At 39.4% G+C, this 23,363-nt stretch overlaps 2 protein-coding genes across 3 annotated transcripts; one reads left to right on the forward strand and one right to left on the reverse strand.

The window, feature by feature from the left end:
• Positions 1-2,212: 2,212 nt before the first annotated feature.
• khnyn (KH and NYN domain containing) lies at positions 2,213-12,961 on the reverse strand. The gene is made up of 9 exons (XM_029454812.1): positions 12,603-12,961; positions 11,023-11,320; positions 9,723-9,857; positions 6,184-7,940; positions 5,874-6,004; positions 5,485-5,581; positions 5,051-5,158; positions 4,701-4,802; positions 2,213-4,138 (listed from the first exon to the last, which is right to left on the reverse strand). Exons 2-9 carry the CDS (start codon positions 11,281-11,283, stop codon positions 3,769-3,771), a joined length of 2,961 nt encoding a protein of 986 aa, XP_029310672.1. The 5' UTR covers positions 11,284-11,320; positions 12,603-12,961; the 3' UTR covers positions 2,213-3,768.
• A 1,444-nt stretch (positions 12,962-14,405) lies between these two features.
• Positions 14,406-23,363, forward strand: ripk3 (receptor-interacting serine-threonine kinase 3). Of its 2 annotated transcripts, XM_029454827.1 has the most exons (14): positions 14,450-14,547; positions 15,476-15,540; positions 15,617-15,771; positions 16,352-16,520; positions 16,828-16,983; positions 17,193-17,335; positions 18,027-18,076; positions 18,168-18,320; positions 18,431-18,513; positions 18,619-18,679; positions 19,437-19,501; positions 19,745-19,778; positions 20,407-20,603; positions 22,014-23,363. In XM_029454827.1, exons 3-14 carry the CDS (start codon positions 15,623-15,625, stop codon positions 22,227-22,229), a joined length of 1,476 nt encoding a protein of 491 aa, XP_029310687.1. In that variant the 5' UTR covers positions 14,450-14,547; positions 15,476-15,540; positions 15,617-15,622; the 3' UTR covers positions 22,230-23,363. The 2 variants fall into 2 exon arrangements, with proteins under 2 accessions (XP_029310685.1, XP_029310687.1); XM_029454825.1 differs by lacking the exon at positions 15,476-15,540 and having other exon boundaries at positions 14,406-14,547.

Genomic DNA, 23,363 nt, shown 5'->3' on the forward strand with positions numbered 1-23,363 from the left:
TTAAAGGTCACACTGCAGGTGTTTTGTCTTTAAAAAAAACAACAAGTTATCAAAGCACAAGTACATTTTACTCAAGTACTGAAGTACTATTGTACTTTGTACACACATGCATGAATTAGGTAAATAATACATACATAATAAAGTAGTAATATGTGGTGAAAACAACAAACTTAAAGTGGGAAACACTCTTTATATTACTACATATTAAAATAGAGAAACAACCTTCTCTTCTCTTTATTTATCTCTCCTCTGTGTGCCGCTCCGTCTTCTTTTTTTCCCAAATCAAACATGTTTATTGGTGTAGTAATATGTCCCTATATTGCCAATTTTACAACATCTGCAAATACACACACACTTATACTATAGTGAAGATGGTGCAGCTGCAGGTTTTAGTGCCAGATAAAAGCCATGTATAGTACATTTACTCAAGTACTGTACTTAAGTACAACTGTGAGGCACTTTGAGTATTTTATACTCTGCTACTTTATACTTTTACTCCACTACATTTATTTGATTTTGCAGATTCAGATTAATAATACAAAATATGATCAGCAAAACAAATCATGATAGGTTAAGAAAATACTTTATTGATCATCAGTATGTGAAGTAATTAAAATGAGCTCCACCTAGCTGCAACATCGAAGTGATCCATACTATAAAGCATCAATAATTATAATTCAATAGTAGAATATAGTATATTATTCTGAAATGGGCCATTCTGCATAATAAGTACATTTACTTTTGGTACTCTAAGTATATTTATATGCTTGTATGTTTGTACTTTGAGCTGAATGTAGGATTTTTACACTGTAGTATTGCTATTTTTACTTAAGTATAAGATCTGAGTACTTCTTCCACCACTAAGAACATGGATGCAACCCAAGAAACAGAATACCAGGAAAATATGTGGTTAAACAAACAAAGAGAACAACATGGTGCCTTTTAACGAACAGAAAATACTCAGGAATGCACCACAAAGGTCACACCTTTACTTTCTCTTGTACTCGACTTGTACTTATACACTCAGTTTGCATGCCTGTGCCCCGGGGCTGCTTGTACTTCCATATTATTGTACGGTATGCAAATGTTTTAAACTGGCGTTACAAAGACATAGCAGACATATAGCCACTACCCACTCACAGTATGTATTTCACTTTATTTTAAAACTCCTGCAGAGATGAATCAGAAGTTACTGGGCAAGTCCACCGAGCAGCCCGCAAAAGACTTTCTCAGGATGTTCCCAAAATAGAAGCGCTATGTGCTATTTTCACCATTGTTCACAACTCACCTAACCTGTTTGTACGTGTCTATTCATCTATTAATCCTCCTCTGTGAAGACAACAAAAGGCTTATATACATTTGTAAACAAAAGAATATGTATTGTGTAACAATAATTATTATTTTGTCTAAAAATTGCACGAGGAGGCGGGGGAAAAAAAGCATGAAAAGTATACCGTAGTGTCGTTTTCTGCACGTGAACTTTGAACATGAGGGCAGAAACAGAAAGTCTTCATCAAAAACAAAACATTTGTAGTTTGAACTATAACTGCATACTTACATTAATTACACTTTATCTAAATGGTGGTGAAGTGCGCCCTCTAGTGGAACATCAGTATATTAATGCTTCATGTTTTGGTCAAGGGATTCATAATCTGATTAAATAAATGGCTTTCCACATTTACAGTAACAACTAAGTCTGTATGTAACATTTGCCCCAGTCCTGTCATTTCCTGAATATAATTAATAAGATTTATAACTAATTAATGAGTACATGGAGCTGCTTAAACTTACAGTCAAAGCTGTAATAAGCTAAATAATTCCATTGTGAGCATATCATTTCACAACTCAGTGTCAAACACAGGTGTAACTGATGTTATTAATTGCCGTCATTAGTGTAATTAGCTCCACCTGTGCTCTTCCTGCTGCGTGTATGACAGTCATGTCTGATGAAAGAATCTGATTCATTTAGGAAACATTTGAAAATGGGCAGGACTAAACCCTTAATCGAGTTTATATTTAGAGCCCGTCTACTTGTCTTATTCTCAGTAAGCATTACTTTGATGATGTGCAGGTCAAAACAAAGCAAAGTTACATTTCTTTACTGTCTATACTTGAACATGTATCTAGGACCTGCTTCACAATGAAGTCATGAAATGGAGCTGACACTTTGGTTTTATGTAACCTTCTGATTCCAGGACAGAGAAAACTGAAATAAGAGAATTAAGAAAAACTTTATTACAGAAACATGGACAGCATTCAGCATCAATGTCTTAAAATATACATATTTAAACAATACAAATAAGATGATTCTGTCTCACAAATGGAGAACTGTGTTAAACCGGATCTGAACGGATGGTTTCCCCTTCTGAAGCAGTTTCCTCATCCAGACACACTCTGTGTGGACTTAGGCTCAAAGCTGCGATCATTACAGCATCAAACCTGGTTAAGATAAATAAAAAAATATGTAAAATTGAGTGTACAGAATATTATAAGGATTGATTCAGTATTATTCTCGCATTGCAAAATGACATCCAAGACCACAGCTGGTGATACCATAACTATACTGAGTATTATGTGCCAGACACCTTATTGTCTGCAATGTTATTTGTTTACATACAGGTAGCTATACACTATGAAGTTTAGCAGGTTATAATAAAAGGAGAATAACAGCTGATTTGTTTTGTACTGCTGTTGTTTTAAGAACGACTTTTCTAAAAGATACTAACCCTCAAACTAAAACTCAAGGGAGAGAACAGACGACCCCTTTGACATGGCCGCAAGATGAAAAACACTCCGAGGAACGTGAGGATGACTACGCCGCAGTGGTCGTGAATTACACGTGTGATGTTTGTAAATAAAAAAGATAATTCAGCAATTCAAGAAAGATGAAGTATGACTGTAAAAATGTGGAATTAAATTGCCAATGATTAGAATACACCCGGGAAGTGTTTGGCACTTCCTCTCTCTATTTCTCTATCTCTGGTCACAGATCAAAGTGTTGATCGTGGCGCTAAGGAGAAGTCATTAAGTTTAATCCTCTGGGGCTTCCGTAGACCCGCTAGCATGGCTAAACCCTGTGTGTTATATACTCTATGAAGATCGAAGGGATTCATTTGTTCTCCAGTGAACAACTGATTTAAATGTGTCTGGCCAGTGCTGTCCGTAGTAGTAGTAGTAGTAGTAATAGTTTCTCTCGCACCAATTGGTCGCCAACATAGGATGCTAAGGGAGAAGGGAGAGAGGATAGAGGTGAGGTAGATCGGGCGAGGATGAGTCGAGATCACTGGAGGATGAAGAGGAGGTTGCTTTGGACAGAGCAGACACAAGTGGTGAAGAACTGCAGGGGCTGGAAAGTTTAGCAAAGCTGGTCCAGTTCAAGCTCTGCCTTAAACGAAGCAAAGCAGAATATACACACTGTGTTTAGGAAAAACCTTTTTGTCCACCTGTTCGTAAGTTATACACACAGGAGAGAATTTATTTTAGATCAGATTTGTTTGTTTTTCCTCACTTGCCTCTCAGGGCTTCTGTACATTTGGGAGGGAATAAATGAGACACAGAACATGTGTTCAAACGCGGGACATCTTAGTTCATTTATATTGTGTTGGACTGTCAGCAGAAAGTTTCACAACTCATCTGAAAATGTTGAAAATCTTTGAGAAGCAGACCAATGACCAGCCAGTGGGATTTGGTGTAGTTGCTTTGTTATAAATCTTAATTACATCGCTTAACCTCGGGGAAAATATTAAGACTAAAAGATGTCTCGTCCTTCTACAGCTCCAAGATCATATCAGACAGCACATTCATGTCCGTCTCAGCCGAGTGGCACTGCAGCACCAGCGCCACCATGTTGTCCTGTCCCGGAAAAACCTGACAGAGCAGCTCTTTCAGGCTGGCCGTTTCCTCTGCGCTCCTCTCTGCGTGTCCTGAAGCTCCATGCTGCCTCTGCTTGTGTCCCGTGTCCCATCCCTTTCCATGTCCTCTCTCTTTACTCCAGCTCCCTCTACCTGCTGCTGCATTCAGAGCTCCACCTGGTGTTCGGTCACGGAGGTTCAGGACCTCCGTTTGGGAGCGCGGAGGTTTGAAGGAAGGGAAAGTGGTCGCAGCACCGGCAAAAGAGTGATTTCCTGGGTCGGGAGTCCTGAGAGGAAATAAAGAACTTCATTCAGAGATTACAGCATTATATCGAGGTCATTGCTACCCTGCAGAATAAGCAGCAAAATCATCCTCGGATGAATTTTACTTCACAAAACCAAATGACATATTTTTTTCTTCTTACTGTTTTCGTTTGTACCAAACTACACCATAACTACACGCCATTAATGTTGACATCTGGTGTTGTCCCAAGCCTCTCCATCAGTAGACGCTGTCTTCTGCGCGGTGATACAATTGGCGGGTGTAGTTCGGTACAAAGAAAATAGTTCCTACAGTAAACTGCTCACAACAAGGTGCGTTGATTATCTCGAGTAACCGGGTCAGGATTGTTGGAAAGAAACTTTGTTGTTGAGTTTTTCAAATGTATTTTCTTCCCGCTTTGAGCACCACAAGCCGAGTGCATCATGTCTACGGCCGATATCTCCAACACTCGGCAACTCGCACCACAACAATCTAGATTAGCACTACAATATGGAACAATATGTATTTTTGATTTTGGGGTGAACTGTCGTGTTAAAATATACATGTGTGTGTGTTGTTGTTGATACCTGTGCTCTGAGCGAAGGAAGTCATCCAGGTGAGGCCCTCCTCTGCCCAGAGGGTCGTCCGGCACCATGAAGTGATCCCCGACAAACGTGTACTGAAGGAGTCTGCATGGGGCAGGGAGACGATGTAAAAAATAAGCTTTTGTTTGTGAGGTTTTAACGGCTTTTTCTTTTACTAATTACTTTAACAATTTTAAGTAATTTTCAATAATTTTAAGGTTTGGAGTCTCGATAAGACACAACACAGATTATTGATTTCTGAACCTAATGTTATGGGGGAAAACCGTATTAATTCAAAATATACTTATATTAAAGTAAAATGTACTGATCGATGATGTGCAGTCTTTTTGTACCTCTTTTTGATGATGTCCCGCCATACAAAGGACTCGTCTGAGAGGTCTCTCAGGTTGTCGTTCGTGACGATCACTCCGTCTGTCTTCTGCGCGAGCTGCAGCATCAATCTGCGGAAACAAGGAAAAAGAAAGATTTTAAAACCTTAAATCTTCAGATGTTTGGCGCCCCACAGTGGAACATTTATGAATGGGCTATTCACTGCATTCTGATTCTAAGCAGGCTTTGTAGTTTTCCTCACTCAAATATACTCGAATACTCCATTTTTAAACGTGCTGTGAATGTGCACTATTCTACCTCGATGCAATGCACAAAGCAAATGTAGGAGCTACTCACAACTGCAAAGAACTATAGCCTAAATAATACAAATGTGTGGGTGCTGGTGTCTTAAGTCTTAAGTTATTTGTCTCGAGCTCAACAGCAACATCCTGTTTACCTGTCGTCGTACGAGCTGATCCTCATGCCCTGCACCTCTCTGGAGGGGGTGTAGGAGAGCAGGCCCAGCTTCTGCAGCTCAGTCATATAGTGTTGCTCTGAGAGGGCAGGAACAAACAACGCTATGTTTAGTCTGCACTAAGTTCAATATGAGCAGCACACACGCATGGACGAGCAGAGGCCTTCCTCATTTTAAAACCACACAAGGCATTTTCCATAAATACCATATACTGTATATTACAATATTTAATATATCGAAAATTGCCAGGTGCAATGTAAATGCACCATTCCATGTAATAAATGGCATCAATGCAAACCTTTACGATACTTTTAGATTCGACAATAGAGATACCAAGTTCAGAACACTACACGAGGAACAGGAAGTGTTACCTTTGATCTTTGGGTCACTCTTCTGTCTCCATTGTGGCAGGAGGGCGCTGATGTGACGATGGCCTCGGTCCCAAAAGTGCTGGATGGCCAGTGCGATTCCTCGACAGGAGAAGAAGTGACCCAACCCGTGACTGTGGAAAACAAGCAACAGTAAATGTAGAGTTGTGTAACAATACCAATGTGGAACCTAGTTTAACAAAGTCAATCCTTCATTTGTATTCTAAAACGTAATCTTTGAAACTAAAGCGATGTCATACATATATCTTTTTTTAATCTGTGCACCAGGGAAAACATCTCCTGCAATTCCTACCTCATGGCCACGTTGCTCCCATCAATGACGATCGTCCTCACTTTCGAGTCTCCAGGTTTGTCTGTTAGCTGAAGGTCGAAGGGCATCTGCAGGCCTTCCAGGAAACGCTGTTCCCCTGTCACCACCACCGAAGAAGCGGCCATGAAGCCCCGTCTTCCCTTCGCTCGGGTGGGAGACGAGTCATTCTTTGTGAAGATGGGGGCTTGAGGGGCTTGGAGCACTTGTTTTGAAGCGTTAGAAGAATGGGGCTTTGGGTTTAAGACGTTGTCTTTTGGAGGATTTTGTTTTGAGATGGATGGATTAGGCCAGTGGCCATATTGTTGGTTGGAGTGGAAATTGGTGAGTGGAGGATCTAGGGGTGGAGGATAAGTAGGCATGGGTGGCCCTTTGACTTCAGGAAGGATGACTTGTTGTGGAGTTTGTGAGTTTGTGAGTTTATTGAATTTAGTTATCTCAGATACAGCTAGATTTGGCACTGGTCCTTTATTATCTGATCTTTTCTTAACTGCAGGTAAGAAAAGCTCGATTTCTCTTGCATTGTGCTCAGATGGTCCAACTTTTGGTCCCTCTTTCTCCAGCACCACGTCATCCATCTCTCTCGGCCCCTCACTAGAGGCGTCCATCTCTTGGCTCTGCTCTCTCTGCAGCTCCAGGAGCAGCTGGTGAGTTGATCGATCAGACAACATGTTGTAGACTTTGGCCACTTTCTGCTCCTTGTACCCGCAGCTGGCTGCTGCTTTCTTCACCACTCCCAGAACAAAGTCTTCCTCGTATCCTTCCTCGCCACTACCTTCTCCCTTGAAGTGTCTTCCTGTCGCTCCATTTTCCTCTCCCTTACAAACGTCTCCCACCTCTCCATTAATACCTTTCACCTCACCTCCTTCTACTTCCATTTCTTCGTGTTCTCTGTGCTCCGTCTCGCAAGGTCGGTTCTTCTCGCTTTGTTTCGAGGCAACACTGTCTTTTGCCTGCTCCTGATCACTGCGATACTGCTCCTGTTGAACCACATCCAGTAACTGTGACGCCTCTCTAGGTCCTGTTTGGGCAAGGACTCGCTTCACAACATCCTCTGTGTACCCCATGGCTGTGAAGAACTTTAAAAGAAGCCAGAACTCCTTGTTTCCCACTGAAAACTGCAGTTCCAAACCTTCATCCTCCCCTCGTACCTCTTTCACGTTGGTACCTAACGCCATCGCTTGTTCCAGCTGCTCCTCTTCGCCAACCTCTTGTGGAGAATGCATGAGTCTTTCCTCAGCACCCTCTGCCCTACCACGAGCACCTGCAGAAGTGGACAAAAACTGGAATAAGGAGTTTGCAGAGTGTTTCCCTGAACCTACAGTCATCTCTTCAACCCCCCAATCAGTAGTCCTGGAAGGCTCAGGGAGTGTGTACGTAAGGGCGGATGGTTTGTCCCATCTACTCTCCGAATCCTCATGTGATCTTGCCCCAGCAATTACATCCGTCAGAGCCGGACTGGGGCTTGAGCCATGACCCGATTCTTTCACCAAATCCAGCAGGATTTCCTTCACCAACCACGGTAGCACCAGAAGATCCAGGGTGTGCTTGTCCTCCCATTTCTCCACCAGAGTTTTGAAAGCCCGGCGTGAATCCAGAGACTCGCCCAGGCCTCGGTCTCCAGTCTCAGAGTGTCTGACAAGTGCGCCCTCATATCTCTCTACTATGTCTGTGATAAGGGAGTAGGCTCGCACCACTGGCTCTGCAAGACCTGAGATAAGCAGGAATCCTGTAGAGCCAACCTGGTTTGGTGAGAGGAAAACAGAATGACATTAATCTCAGTCTTCGTAATGACAGCAAAATAAAAAGTTGGACGACACAGAACAGCCGTGCTTTAAACAACGCAAACGGCTGCGTTGGTGCTTCATGTACAAGTCAAGACGTCCAGTTTGTATTAACAGAAGTAACAGATCCATGAGTTTGAAGACTTATCAGATTACAAAACACTGCAGAGCTGTTTATAATATTACGAGACAGGATTTAATAAATGTAGGTCGATTCACCTGTCAATTATTTTATTGTTTGACACGACATCTGAAAACGTAAGAAAAGACAAGGTTGAATTTATAAAACTGAAAGAGATTCAACTCAATTGACGAGTTGTTACATTGAACATAGCAGAACAGCTACAATTGTACAGAGCAGTTGACTTGTTGTTCTTCATGTCTGGCATATAACAAAGGATGGCTTTGGACAGATTAGTTGTTATTCTATAGTTATTGCCCAAACAACCCTCTTCCCTTCCTCAACCCTATCCGGTCATTATGAACGGCGATTTACTCCCTTGCTGATTTTAGACCCTAACAAGTTCTCATCGTATCGGATACACTTGGTCCCAGCTTCTAGCCACCTGGTTTCCTAATTAACACAATGAGTCTCCTGCCAAGTCTGGGCTTTGAGCCACTATTGTGGGTTCAGTCTTCGTCTTGGATCATGCCGATCCGCACACCCGTTCTAAGAGACTTTCAAAGAGCGTCCCTGACTCCGTCTGTGGCCTCAGACATATGATCTTATGACGAGCCAGTGGAAATATGATCATTTTCCATTTGTGGTCGCAAACGTATAACATGTGTATTGAGCATATTACTTATAGCTGTATCTGGCTAGTACTTTGTTACTGTTGCTGAGCTTTCCCCCACCCAGATTGATTACACATGATTATACAAATTTCCCATTTTATCAATCATTACAGCTCCAACAACTTCCCCTAAAATGACTCCCTTGAACTTTAAAATACACTTTCACACATATTAATATTTGTACTTTAGAATATTCTCAGCTGAAAACTCTTTAACAACACGATACACAGACTTATAATCAGGTAAGTCAAGTTAAAATAAACCTTACTAGTTATTGTAAGTGAGACACGTAAAAAGGGTATTTCCAAAGAATTTTAGCATCAAGTAAAACTTAGTGAAAAAGAAAGCGGTCATAAGTAATAAAATGTCCCCGAGTTGTTTATTTGCTATGTTAATAATAGGTTAGAAATTCCCAAGAGGCAGTTGTTACTTCATAAGGGGTATGACACATTGTTAGCTGAGGACATTGACTAATAATGTAATTTCTTGTAAGATTAATAAGAATGCAAGATAGCACATTATTAGTCAACATCATTATTGCATCACCGGTCTAAAACAGAACACTAAGTTTGCTGGAAGGGGATTCGTACACATATTTCTTATTCTTACAGAAGAAAACATTATCTCTGAATCATAAATAAACGTCCATAAATCTAATAACATGCTACTATTATAACTCCAGAACTTTCCTAAAATACATTACCGTTTTAAGTTCAATATAAAGTAATCCAGTGACCGTTGTCTGTACATCCATTGGTACATTGCAAACAGGAAACGCTAATAGCTCCTTTGGCAGAACATTTGGGGCTCAAGTTGCATATTAAATATTCTCACTTTTCTGGTTTTCATTGCTTTCCTGCGTTTATTCTGCAGAACTAAAGAAAAATATCTGCTTCGTGACCTTTGAACGTAGCCTAAACAAAAGACCCAGCATGCAACACTCACCACTATATGTGCTGAGGTGCTTTTTATCAGGCAGTCCATGAACAGTCCTCTGGCTCCACAGAAGATGCAGTGAAGAACTCCGGGATAACGAACCTCCTGCTGCTCCTCCTGGTTCACGAGTCCTTTCACAAATAACTACAAGACAGAAATATTGTTTGCTTCATTATTGTTTTGTTAAATTGTTACTGTAATAGTGGTAAAAGAAATAGCGTAGTATTAGTAGTAGACAAAATCTGAATATTATTTGTCCGTTTGGGGGGAAAATCATAAAACAATCCTCCAAGTTTATCAAAATATAATTATAAATATTATTATTATACTTCATCTACACTTCTATGACAACTTTGCAATTGTAATTGTAATTGTAAAAGTGTTTTAAAAAAGGACTTAAATGCAATTAAAAGTAGTGTTGGACTCACAGAGTCTGCTGTTAGACAGTGTAATGTCATGTAAAAAGTGAAAATGTTTAATAGTTAAATGCTACTATGCATTCAAAACATATGCAGATGCAGATGCAAATCCCCTCTTTGTGTTTTGTGCAGCTTAACAAGGAAACACTGTCCAGAGGGAGATACCCACTACAGACTACAAGATCCTCATTTAGCTTCAGATAAACATGTGGGTGTATTTCTTGGATTTGGACTTTGTCCCGTGTCACTTACATATTTGAACAGCTGGTAGAACAGGAGGAATAATTACAGCATGCACAACATGTTTTAAAGTTCACACAGGTACCAGATGCAGACTTGGAACATTGTGAACCTATCCTTTCATAGCTTGCATACCTTCATTTGTAATTATTTTTATTAACTTTCAACCCCGCCCCTAGAGCTCTCTGTTCCTACCACACTGGACTCCTAACATCCATCCCACGATCATACTGCCAAACTGAGTAGTGTCTCTGAGCGAAGAGGAAATACACAGCTTGCGTATAAATCCTCGTTATGTGCTTGACAATCAAGGTTTTTATTGTCTTGTTATTGAGGACAGCAGAGCTTCTGCACCAAACCACTTTGCAACACAATTCATTTTCATTTGGTGCGGTCATTCCGAGTTTATGTGTCAACAGGTTGACATTTAAAAACCCTCGATGAGTCATTTACCAGGAACAGTGCACTGTAGGTTAACTCTCCAGTTATGACAATAGTAACTTTCCAAATGAAGGGTTACAAACTTGCAAGGATTGCGTGCTCTAATTAATCTAAAAGTTGTTTTCAGTAACAAGCTCCATGTTTAACATCGCCCAAGGTTACTCATATCTTAGTGTGTACTGTTAAAACAAAAAGAAATGTGGCCTCACTTTGGCAGCTTTCACATCGTCGCTCTGCCCTCCTAGTTTCAGCCATATCTGCCCGTTGTTGGCTTGAGACAAATCATCCGCTCCGATTCCAAACATCACCCCAAATATCCGCTCCACGGTGCCGTGCAGGAAGGACAGAGACCCCCGCAGCATCCCGGAACACGCAAACTCATCCTCCACCTTTGGCTCTCCTCCTCCTCCTCCTCCTCCTCCTCCTCCTCCTCCTCCTCCTCCACCTCCATCCCTTCTCTCAACGTCCATCCCTCGCTCTTAAACCGGCGTCAAAGTGTTGAACATACTGAGAAAAACAAATAACACAACATCACATGTTCACACGCTTCGGTGGTAAAGATATAAACTGTACGACTGCTTTGTAAAGTCTGGTGTCACTTCTTAAAGTATATAAAGAAATAACAGATATCATTTGTTTATGCTGTGTTTTGTGCGGTATTTTCTTTTTCCTCCCTTATTTTATTCTATATGTCCTTTAGATTTGTTTTGTTTAGTTACGGGTTGTGAATGTTGAAACATCTGGTCAATAAACTTCATATTAAATGTGAATTTAGAGTCAACTATTGTGTTTCTTTCTGCTATTGTCACAGAGACAGAGATGTGTTCAATGACAGTAAGTGTGGTGGTGCTGCAATTTGACTTTTACCTACAGTGCACGCAGCCTACATTTCCTGTACATACAGTATTTAAAGGAGGAACTTCCTGTGTGTACAGCCTCTATACTTTCATATACATAAATAATAAAACAGGTTGTTATTTAGATGAACTCAGGCGGCTTTTCTGAGACTTTTTAGAGACACGTGGTTCTCGCAGGACAGAGACAAAGATACAAACACGTGATGATCTTATAGAATATGATGCATTGTGCAGATTAAACTACCGACAGGATGTAAAGGAGTTAAAATCAGCAAAACATCTACAGCAGTAAAATGCAACATACACATTAATGTAGCGGTAATATGAATCCAAAACCATCATATCTAATAGTAAAACACTAAGTACATTTAGCTGATACTGTAAGGTACTTTACTTGTAGTGGAGTATTTTCACAATGTGGTATTAGTACTTTCACTTTCTGAATACTTAGCTGTTGCCTTTTGTTATGGAGAACAATACCACTATCTCTGCCAGTGCATTACACTTTAATTAATGTCAAATCTTACTCTGAAAAGTAACTATACTTGTCAAATTAAGGTTGTGGAGTACATTTCCGTGTACTTCCTGGAGTACTTCTCCACCACTTTGCACCTGATGTGCGTACCTTTACAAACTCCACCATGTAAACAAGTCTGCAGTGTGTCTCTCCGTTATAATATACGGACGTATTATTTGCACTGTTGTGGTCTTTTGTAGTTAGACGGATTCACATCTGCTAAAGAACAATGTATTAGGAGCGAACAAACAAAACATGGCCTTAATGCCAGATCATTTGGTTTATCGTTTATCTGGATAGAAATACGTGCTTTCAGCAAAGGCGGAGGACAGAATAGGTAGTAGACAGATTAGGGTTTAAAACAAACAAACAATAAAACGATATAAATAGGATTTTCTCGGTGTTGCTTTCTTACGTGAGGTCGATCGCTCCGCGTCTTCAGTGTCGTTTCCAGCAGCTCCAGAGAGGCGGTGCTGCGCGCGTCAGGCTTCCGCAATGACAACACAACAACATGGACCAGACCAAAGTTCAATCTGCAGCCGGAAATAATGCCGGATGATCGGACAGCTGGACAGAAGACCACGGGAGAAGGACCGTCGCTGCAGCGGATGAGGAAGACACCGACCACCGGTGGGAACCCCGAAGACAAACCGAAACTAAACGAAGTGTCTCACATTCAGGGCGGACACTTCGGCTGCATATGGGCGGCGTGATGTCGCTGTAACACCAACACAGTGTTATTTTAATAATATTATACACTCAAAATGCATTTGTGGACTATTTTACCATGTGAAAATGTATTTAACATCCTAAAACAAATCACACAATGTTGCTTTAATTATAGTTTTTTATGCATTTATTATTAAACATAAATTATTAGTATTATTATTATTATTATTATTATTATTATTATTATTATTATTATTATTATTATTATTATTATTATTATTATTATTATAGCAAATAATACGCCATGAAAGTGTACATTTAATGTTTTAAAAAATGTGTTTTAAAAATGTTAGGTTGACTTGTGTCTAACTGGAGATAAAGGGGATTTCCACTGACGTCAGGAGGGGTTTTTCCTGGCTTTTTTTAAATGTATTTTTTTAACTCCTGGTTGACAGAGAGGCTTTCATCTGTTTAAAATGTGGTTTCCTTGGTGCAGTTGATCTGTGTCAAAGACAAGAAGAGGGATGTTATCTCCTGCACTACATCCTGCATCTGTTGTGGTACAATGTACCATGGCATTAGTTTTAAATATATATATATATATATATATATATATATTCTTTTTAGGTTGTTACAATATTATTATTTTATCCATGGTGTTTTTTATTTGTTTTTATTCTACTGGCTTCTATTTATTGATTTTTTTAAAAAACATTTTATTATTGTAACTTTCTATTTCTGTTTATTTTGTATGTGAAGAAAAATAAGAACATGTGTATAAATAAATAAAGTTAAGATGAGACAACAAGGATAAATCTGCCAGTAATTTTCTTATTGTCAACAAATCCAAAAACTGTAAAAACAAGGAAGCTGCTGTCTGTGTGTGGAAGAAGTACTCAGATCATTATGTATTATGAATCAGCACACGAGCAACAACAACAGCAGTGGTATTGGACTGCATTTAGCAATCCAGGCTTGGTGTTAGTCAATGATTTACAGTAACCCTACCCATTTACTGAAAATCATTTTGCAGACTACGCCCTCTGCTGGCAAAACTTAAAATATCTTATAGTTTTTTCTAGATCAATTTTGGTTTAAGCATTAGTATACTATAATATAATAGTATAATAGTAGCTTGTGCTCGTGATGTGTGCATTAATTTGGGTGTCATGGTGGCCTATAGTGGTCTTCCCCTATAGGGTACACGATTGTCTGCTTTATAACTAACAAATAAGGATATACATAGTCATTTTCAAGTTATTTGAAAGAATAAAACAAGAAAAAGTGTCTGTTCATACATCTGATTATCAGATTCCTTATACATTAGAGGTATTTAAAGTGTAACTGCACTATCGTGTTACAACCAAGCTCCCTCAAGTTCCCCTAAATGAAGTATTTATCATTTACAAATCACCGAATAACAATCATAAATAAAATATATATTCACCTAAGCATCTGTTGAATCTGACGAGGAATAGGATCAAAAACTAAAAACACTAAACTGTTGTCACACACACTCGCCTGTTGCTTGAGCAGCCCAGAGGCAGAAGTGTACAATTAGTTTCACTTCTGCTTTAGTCCGTTTGGGTGAAACAAGAGCTGCTGCGGAGAGTATAAAGTTTTAGAGGGTTTTCACACACTTCTACCTCGATCGGTACGGTTGAATGATGAGGAAGAATACATCCCTAAGGGTGAGTGGTTTCCCCATGTTGTTTCCACCTTGTAGCCGATAAGATCCTTTCATTCACAAAAGCCTAAGTTGTGTTAAGCTCGTAGATTCAACTACAGTAGATTTAAAACTTTTCTTTTGACTTTAAAACTGAAAGGGGGAAGAGTTCAGACTAAATACATTAAAGTATAATGTAATACAACGACACAAAGGACGGTTAAAGTGACACAATCTCAAGACAAACCTGAAGTATTAGTATTAAAGTATTAGTGAGTATTATTACATTTGACAAGTCTTCCTGTTTGTCGACCCCTCTGGGCTTTCTCATAGTGCCAGGTAGCCTGAACAACACAGTGTGGTTTCCTGCCGGATGTGTATGTGTGACTTTATGCTAGTAACATGTATGTGCCCGTGTGGGAAATATGAACCCATGCTACATTTAAAAAAAACACTTTAAAGTTGAGTTAAGTTAAAGTGGAAATGGGAAAATATGAAGTTTTATATGCTATGTATCAATGAAGTCAAGTTTCAGGTTCTCAAATGGGAGCATTTCCTGGTTTTAACCTTGAAGGTATATAACAGAGTCTGTTTTTTTAACCCTAACCACATGACTCATATGATACATTTATTGAATCTAGGAATGCACTCTTATTTTAAAAACACAACAATCTATCTACATCTGTAATGATACGTTGCACACACATATATATATATATATATATATATATATATATATGTATATATATATATATATATAAATATATATATATACACATGAATCAGAAGGTTTGCACACTGATACGCTGCCACACCAGCTACCCAAAGAACACTAGGCACATACAAGATTAATGTGTTCAACTATATCTTCTGTTCTAAAAACATATGAACTTTAAAGATGTTTAGTCAGTCGGAATGATGATCCAACTTGTGAGTAATGTTAAACCTCTCAGATTCTAGACTGAAGGCCAAAAGTGAACACACATCCAGGAGTTAAGTGCCGCTGACTGAGTGTCTGGTAAGATCCTCTTTATTTTAGAGGAACAATGAATTTCATTCCTATGGAAACAAACTTTTCATATTTCCTCCTGCAGTGAACTATGTCCTGTATAGTTCCCTATATGATCGAAGAATCCAGCCTGGAGGGGTGCACGGAGATTGGCGCCGGGGGTTTCGGAAAAATCTACAAAGCCAGGCATCGAGAGTGGGCCTGCGATGTGGCCATTAAACTGCTTTATCGTGAAGATGGGTAAGTATGTGAGGGTTCTGTTCAAATATGCAAATGAAGCATCATCTTATTAAATATGTGCTCGTTTGGATACAACAGAAATCTGCACATTGGATAAAGCCATCACTACATAAACCATAACAAATACATTAAAATGCCATGTTTCTATGAATAAACTGTTACATAATTCAGGTTATGAATGATATATGAACACACCGCTCTGTACAAACCTTCAGAATATATAAAGGAATGAAACGGGAAGCTTTGGTGTTGGCCTTTAAAGATGTGTTCTGTAAAAATCCATACCTTTTGAAAGACAGGTGAACTAATAGATATCACCATGAAACTTCCCCAGTTGATTACAAGTGCTCTAAAATGTTATATTTAAATGTATCCATTGCTAACTTTTGATTAAATTAGGAGAAATATAAAAATGCAAATAGACAAAGTAAGTAAAATAAACTCCTAAATGTGTGTTTTCTTTTATGTTTTCTTTCCACTAGTCTGAAAAGAGACAAAATAACCCAAACTCTCTAGATGTTTTACCTGTAGTGTCTCGCCCTAAATACATTACTCACAATTCAAACGAACACACACACAGGAAGAGTGCGTCTTTGATGCGTGAGATCGACATGATGCGTCTAGGAAGCAGCCCGCATGTTATTCAGGTCCGAGGAGTCTTCAAGGGTCGACTGCCGACCTCCCCCCCGACCACACAGCTCGGTCTGGTCATGGAGTACATGGAGAGAGGGTCCCTGGCCTTCCTACAGGTAACCAGTGGAAGAAGTACTCATATCTTAAACTCAAGTACAAGAAAAAAAGCGAATAGGGAACTTTTACTGCAGAGAAACTTGCGTACTGTAAATATAAACACTAAATAATAGTGTGATACACTAACAGAATTGTTTCTTTATTTCCATGTCTTGTACATCTACTGGTGAGGATGTTGACTTTATCAAACTGGGCTTTAGATTCACGGGCGAATTCACAAAGAATGGATTGTGGTATATGTATAATATAAGAGAGAGAGAGAGAGTCACTGTTTGTAGATCTGTAAGAATGAACTAAATCTTACAGGAAACCTTAGATGGAGCTCCACCGTGGCCGCTGGTCTTCAGACTGGCTCACCAAGTGGCTCTGGGCATAAACTTCCTCCACAGTCTGCCCACTCCCATGCTCCACCTGGACCTGAAGCCCAGCAACGTGCTGCTGGACTGCGCTCTCAATGCCAAGGTGAGTCCTTCAGGAGATGCCAGGCCTCGTCCGGCTTGCTTTATATTGTTACACTAGTTTGCACTCTGCGTGCACTCTACCAAAAAGAACATGAATTCACATGTGTGCGTATTCTCACAGCAGTATCGCAAACACATTGTTGTGTGTCATGTCCCACGGAAAGGAACAACTGACACTCTTCTTCCTCTCTTTGCTCATTTTCTCTCCAGCTGACAGATTTTGGCCTTTCCCAGTTTTCCCACAGCATCATGCGGGATTCGGACAGTGAAGTGGAAGGAGGGACGACTAAGTACATGCCACCGGAGGCGTTCGACTTATCATACAAACCAACCCAATCCTTTGATATTTACAGGTACAAGAGAGCTGAACCCTTGGATAATAAATGGCTGCCATGGTACATTTCATAATATGCTTTTCTTGTACTTATCTATTGTCTCAGTAGTTTCCCACCATACCAGCCCCCATTCCACTGTGTTATCAGGAGATCCTTTAAGTCTCTCATCAATCTCTTTTGGGGAGGTAAAGGAAGTAGGGGTCAGTTGCATTTGACCAGTGTCATATATTTTATGACACCCAAACACTCTGTGCCCAGGATCTGGTCTAGATCATGTGCTGATAAGCTTTACGACTCTTCCAAACCTCCCCTTTCTTTGTCTTTACAATTTATGATACATCTCCTACATACATTCTTCCTCGCCCAGACTGCTTGCACTCTGTGTGACGTTTGAACCTTCTTTGCAAAGAATAAAGAGCTCTAACACTACTTATTTCCTCAGGTATCTTTATTTCAGTATAATAAATTTACTTCTCACAACTCTTTAGTTTATTTGGTATCGGCTGAATTCCACGACAATGACACCTAATTTTAGATATAAAAGCTTCACATGATCATACGGATTCATTTTGACATGAGCAAGGGTCATTTTGTATATACTTATTATGCACACTTGTTAAACACAGGTCCAGCCTGGGCAGGAAGTCATCAGTGGCATAGCCCTTATGGTATAAATAGTAATCCTGACATGTAACCTTCTCTCTTTCAGTTATGGTATACTGTTATGGTCAATTGCCACAGGGAAACAACCATATCCATGTAAGTGACTATTTTATCTTTATGCCTATTTTAGCATCTCTCACTCTCTATGCTCAAATCACTAACCTTTTTAACCCTTCCTCCACTGTAGCTAAAACATCCAGCTTAGTGAAGTTGCGCATCTCGGACGGAGACCGTCCATTGCCGAATGAGATCAGGGGCGAGGCTGCAGGGTTGGAAGGACTGAAAGAGCTCATGCAGAAATGCTGGGACCAAACACCCAAGAAAAGGCCCTCCGCCCATAGTGAGAAAACTCCTTTGTTTCAATCTGAAACTCAGACACTTTAAATGATACTTTAAATAGCTTGTGATGCCTGGCCTTACTGTTACATCTTTACTTCATGTTGTTCACAGACTGTACAATTGATTCAGAAAAACTGTACAAGATGCACAAACGTGCAATAAATGATGATGTCCATCAAGTGCTGAAGAAACTGGTGAGGAACCAATCTCTTCATAATAGTCGTGCTAAAATGATGACATGATGCAGCAAATCACACATTTCTTTAAATCATTGTACGTCTTTCTCCTCCTTTTTCCAGGACCAGAGGGAAGAAAGACTTATAGAGGAGCTTGAGAAGTTTCATATCACTAAGGCTTCAGGTCTGCTTTTAACTTTTTCTTCCCACCACTTCAGCACACTTATTCCCTTTCTAAGATAGATACCATTCTCGTGTACGTACGCAAACTCTGAAGCTACAGCCAGCAGCCGGTTAGATTAGTTTAGCAGAAAAACTGGAAACTGGGGAATATATTTTCTTAACTCTAAATCTTGCTTATTAACATGTTATATTGTGTTTAATCTGGACAAGAGTATGGCTAGCTGTCACATTATATCTTGTTTGTTTAATCAGGCTAGCAGTTTCTTCGGTTTCAAGTCATTGTGCTATGCTAAGCTAAGCTAACCGGCTGCTGGCTAGCTTGATATTTAGCGGACAGACATGAGAGTGGTGTCAATCTTCCCATCTAACCCTGGCCAAATATTTCCCAAAATGTCCAACTATTTCTTTAACGCATGTTTTTTTTCCCAATTCTGTGGTGTTCGTAGAGTTTGTTATGTATTTTGGTTTGTATTTTCTAATTGAGGAAAATGAGAATAAATCGGTTATTAGCTCAAAAAGGTTTAACTACATGTAGCTACGAGCTTTTCTGGAGCTTTTAAGAGCATTTCACTGTCTTCATGATAGTAATAAGAACTTAAATTAAGATTATTTTGTCAAAATACTATTTCAAAAGTGAATAAGTAGTATGACTGACTGAGTTTGACATATTTAGCCGCATTAGAACTTGACAAAAATGTATTTTTACAGCACTAGTTTTCACATTTCACCTCGTTTTATTTGGTCTTTTGTTGTTGCAGGGAGTCAACGTTTTGAAGAAGTGAACGCTTGTGAAAACGTGCCAACAGGTGGCCCACCAATTCAGGTGAGATTCAGACAACTTTGATGGTCTGGCTAGACTCTAACGGAGAGACATTCATTTTGTGTTACTTACTTATCAGGCATATGATTAACTTTAAAGTGGTGAGAAAATTGTAGGCTATTTTGTTCCTTCTTGTCGTGTTTTAGATCACCAGAACAGACTGACCAGCTTTATCCTATAAACTGGTAATTCATTTGAGTCTTTATGGTGTGTTTAAAGAGGAACTTTTACTTACTTTTGTTTCAGGAAATGGCACGTGCTTCAAATCAAAGAGTCAAAGGTAAAAAAGGAAGTTGGTGTTGCAGGTCACTGATTCTTGAGAATTTGGATAAAACATGTCCCACTTCTTCTTCTAATTCTGTTGAAAAGCAATTACACTTTCTCATTTAAAATAATCAGGGTTGATCATCTGAGGGTCTGAGGTAAAAAATGTCATATGTTTGTCTTTACTTTTATAAATTATATGATTATATGATAGCCCAATACCCAGAAAATCAGTTGTCCCCAGATAAAAACTACAACTCATTCAAAATGTATAATACCAAATGAAAGAGTAGAGTCCAATATTTCTTTAAAACTAAAAGCAATGAATGTTCAAATATATTCACTTTATTTTATGGTTGCTCAAAATGTGTCCAAGATGAAGCGTATGGGGATCATCATCATTTATGAAAAAATGACAAAATCAGGAGGTTGCCCAGAAATATTGCTCGATTGCTGAGACCTTGTTCTATAAACACATACGTTTAGATTTCTTAACAATAAATCTTTTTTTTTTTCAAATTTAAAACCTGTTTTCTCCAAATTCTCAAGAATCAGTGAGCTACAAAGAAACCCCTGATCACCAATCATACAAACAACTTATGCATCCTGGCTTAATGTGTTAAGATTATTGTCTTACCTTTCAGATTCACATTCATCTCGACCTTCAAGCATGTGTTATGATGACGTGAGCCGCCCATTGACGGAGAGTAAAGTCAAAGGGTCCTCGGTTTGCCCCATTGTATCGTCACCACCGTCTCCTTCGACCGGGAGGTCTTCTCAGAGCAGAACAGAAAAACCTTCCCTCAAGAGTTTTAGTCAAAACCCGGCTTTGCAGTACCAAGTGGGTTTTATTTTACTTTTGCTGCCTTCAAATGGGGTTATGTATTAGGTCTCGTCCTGTCCGTTAGATGTTTTGTACTTCCTGTTTTATTTTGTTACTTATATACTTGTTACCTATCCTCTCTTGTTACAGTTGTTTTTACTCCCTGTTCCCATTCTGTTCGTTAGTGTCTCCACCTGTGTCCCGTTGTTCCCTCCCACTTCCTGGTGTATATAGTCTGGGTTTTGTTTGTCTCTCGTTGCCAGTTTGTCTTTGTACATTTATGTCAAGAGTTCCAGCGTTAGTACTGTCTTCCTGTTTCCTGTCTCATGTCTCCCCTGTGTTTGATTCCCTGGCTTCCTTGATCCTGATTCTGTCTCTGCCTGATTCTTGCCTGCTACGCTGATTACCTGCCTGTAGTGATGGGCAAATGAAGCTTTTGTGAAGCACTGAACCACTTCAGCTAATTGTTTCAAAAATGGGTTCATTACTCGAAGCTTCAGGTACAGTGACCTCTCCTGGCGAAGTGCAAGGCTGCAGAGGATTTAAAGTATCTTTGCCTTAAAAATTCTTTGATGCGCACATCTAAGACTGAATATCATATTCTATTTAAAAATAAAGATTGATGAATTAATTGTGTTATTGAGGAGAGAGTGCTGGGAAAATATAGCACAGGTTGGGTGTGCTTGTGTAAATCTGGCAGGGGGTGATAATTTTTTGGGCTTTTATGCCTTTAATGATAGTACAGTTCAAGATTGGAAAGAGAGAAATAAGGGGATGACGTGCAGCAAATGACCTCGTGTCAGATTTGAACCCCGGGATGCTGCGGCGAGGAGCCTTTGTATGTGTGTTGCTCTCGCTCTACCAGCTGAGCTACTGGGGCACAACACTTCGGGTAATGACCCGAGGTGTTGGAAGCCAAGGCTCTGGATGACAGATTTCTGTGTCGGGTCTCCCATATGACTCAACCTGTGCAACACCTGTGCATGGCATTCTGAACAGATCGAGTTCCATGTGTTTGATGCTCCCACACACCCGTTAATTCTGGGGTATCCTTGGCTCGTCCAGCACAACCCACACATGGACTGGGCCAGAGGAGAGATACTGGGATGGCACCAGAGGTGTTCTACCACGTGTTTTTCAAGGAGCGAGAAGCGAGGTCTTGAGATTACTACTGTGGACAAGAAACCCAGTGGAAGACTTTGCATTTCCTGCATTAGATTACCCACTCACTAGTTTGCTAAATTGCAAACGTAGCACATCCAACTAAATCGAAAACAATGTTTCCCTCAGTGGAATCAACTGTTATTACCTTTGAACTTTCATGCAGAACAATTCTCATGAACACAGTATTTATCGAAGACTTGAAACAAATATTTCAACCTCGACTGCTGATGTTTTTAAAATCTCTCTTTATTTCTGTATCTGCAGCGTCAGTCTTCCAGTCCCGTCGCTTTCCCCTCCTATCCTCCACCTGGAATCCAAATTCACTGCAGCAACGTAACCGGATTTCAGCAAGGCAACAACAACACCATGCACATTCAAACTACGACAGACAGGAAACGGCACCCAACAGCACCACCGAGAATCGACCTTATGTCACCACAAACAGGAAGCAAGAGGGACAAGACAGGAGGTGTTGGCTGAGTTTACATGGAGCTTTTCGATCATAAGTTCTCCAATTTTCTGTTGTAGTTCTCTATGCTTGGCGTGTCCTTCCTTGCACAACAGGAAGGTCATGTTTTGTAAGAGAAGCTCCCTGTGTGTATCTATTTTTATTATTTTCAAATCAGGACAGGATTCAGATATTTTAGTAGCATGTAAGCTTTTAAAATGAGTTTTTATTTTTATTTTGTTTATTGCGCTTCTTTTGTTAGACAAATTCAAACCAATGCGCACAAATCTCACACCTCCCGTTTGCCCTGTCAGCACTATAAATGTGAGCCAAGTCATATGGTCAATAAATATCCACAGTTCACCATCAGGTGCCAAAAATCAGCATGACAACAGATTTACTATTAATCAAAACAGGTTGATATATCGTCTTTTCTGTTTTTATTTTAGCCTCAATGCCAGGTGCCCCTTATGTCACGGAGGTTAAAACAATTACATTACTTCATTCTACATTTTACATACTTTTTCAAATGATAAAAAAAAAAAAAAGTGCGATCCAGAATTGTGTATGCATCTGTGCTGCCATAAAAAGTCTTGAAAACTTCACCCAGAAGAAGCGTGATGTATCTTCAATGGAGTGTTGGAACAAGCATGTAGGAATATTCATGTGCTATTGTTTTATCTTTAAGGATAAATCTGGTATGTGATTATGGGATAAGTTTACAATAAGAAAATATATAGAATATATTAGTTATCCTTTAATCCTGAAGGTACTTAAGTGGAAATATGCAGTAAAAACAATAAGAACCTAGAGATTGTAAAAGTACTGTTTACTGAGATTCAGAGGTCTTAAGAAATTCAGTTTGTACTTTTTTCATATCAAAGTCAACTGAATATATTTATAGACATTTAGTCTGGGTGGTGAATATCACAGAGCTGCAGCAATTACTTGATTTATTGATTAGATAACAGAAAATGTATTGGCAGCTTATTTGGTAATCACTTAATTATTTATTGTTTAAGCAAAACTGCAAAACATTCTCTGGTTCTAGCTTCTCAAATGTGATCATTTTGCAGTTTTTCTCTGTTTTATATCTTTGTAAATGGAATATCCTTGAAAAGTCTTCTTTAAAAATGTTTAGTTCAATAAAAGATCCCTAAATTCCT

The sequence above is a fragment of the Cottoperca gobio genome, chromosome 18 (assembly GCF_900634415.1).
Source record: "Cottoperca gobio chromosome 18, fCotGob3.1, whole genome shotgun sequence".
Lineage (NCBI taxonomy): Eukaryota > Metazoa > Chordata > Actinopteri > Perciformes > Bovichtidae > Cottoperca > Cottoperca gobio.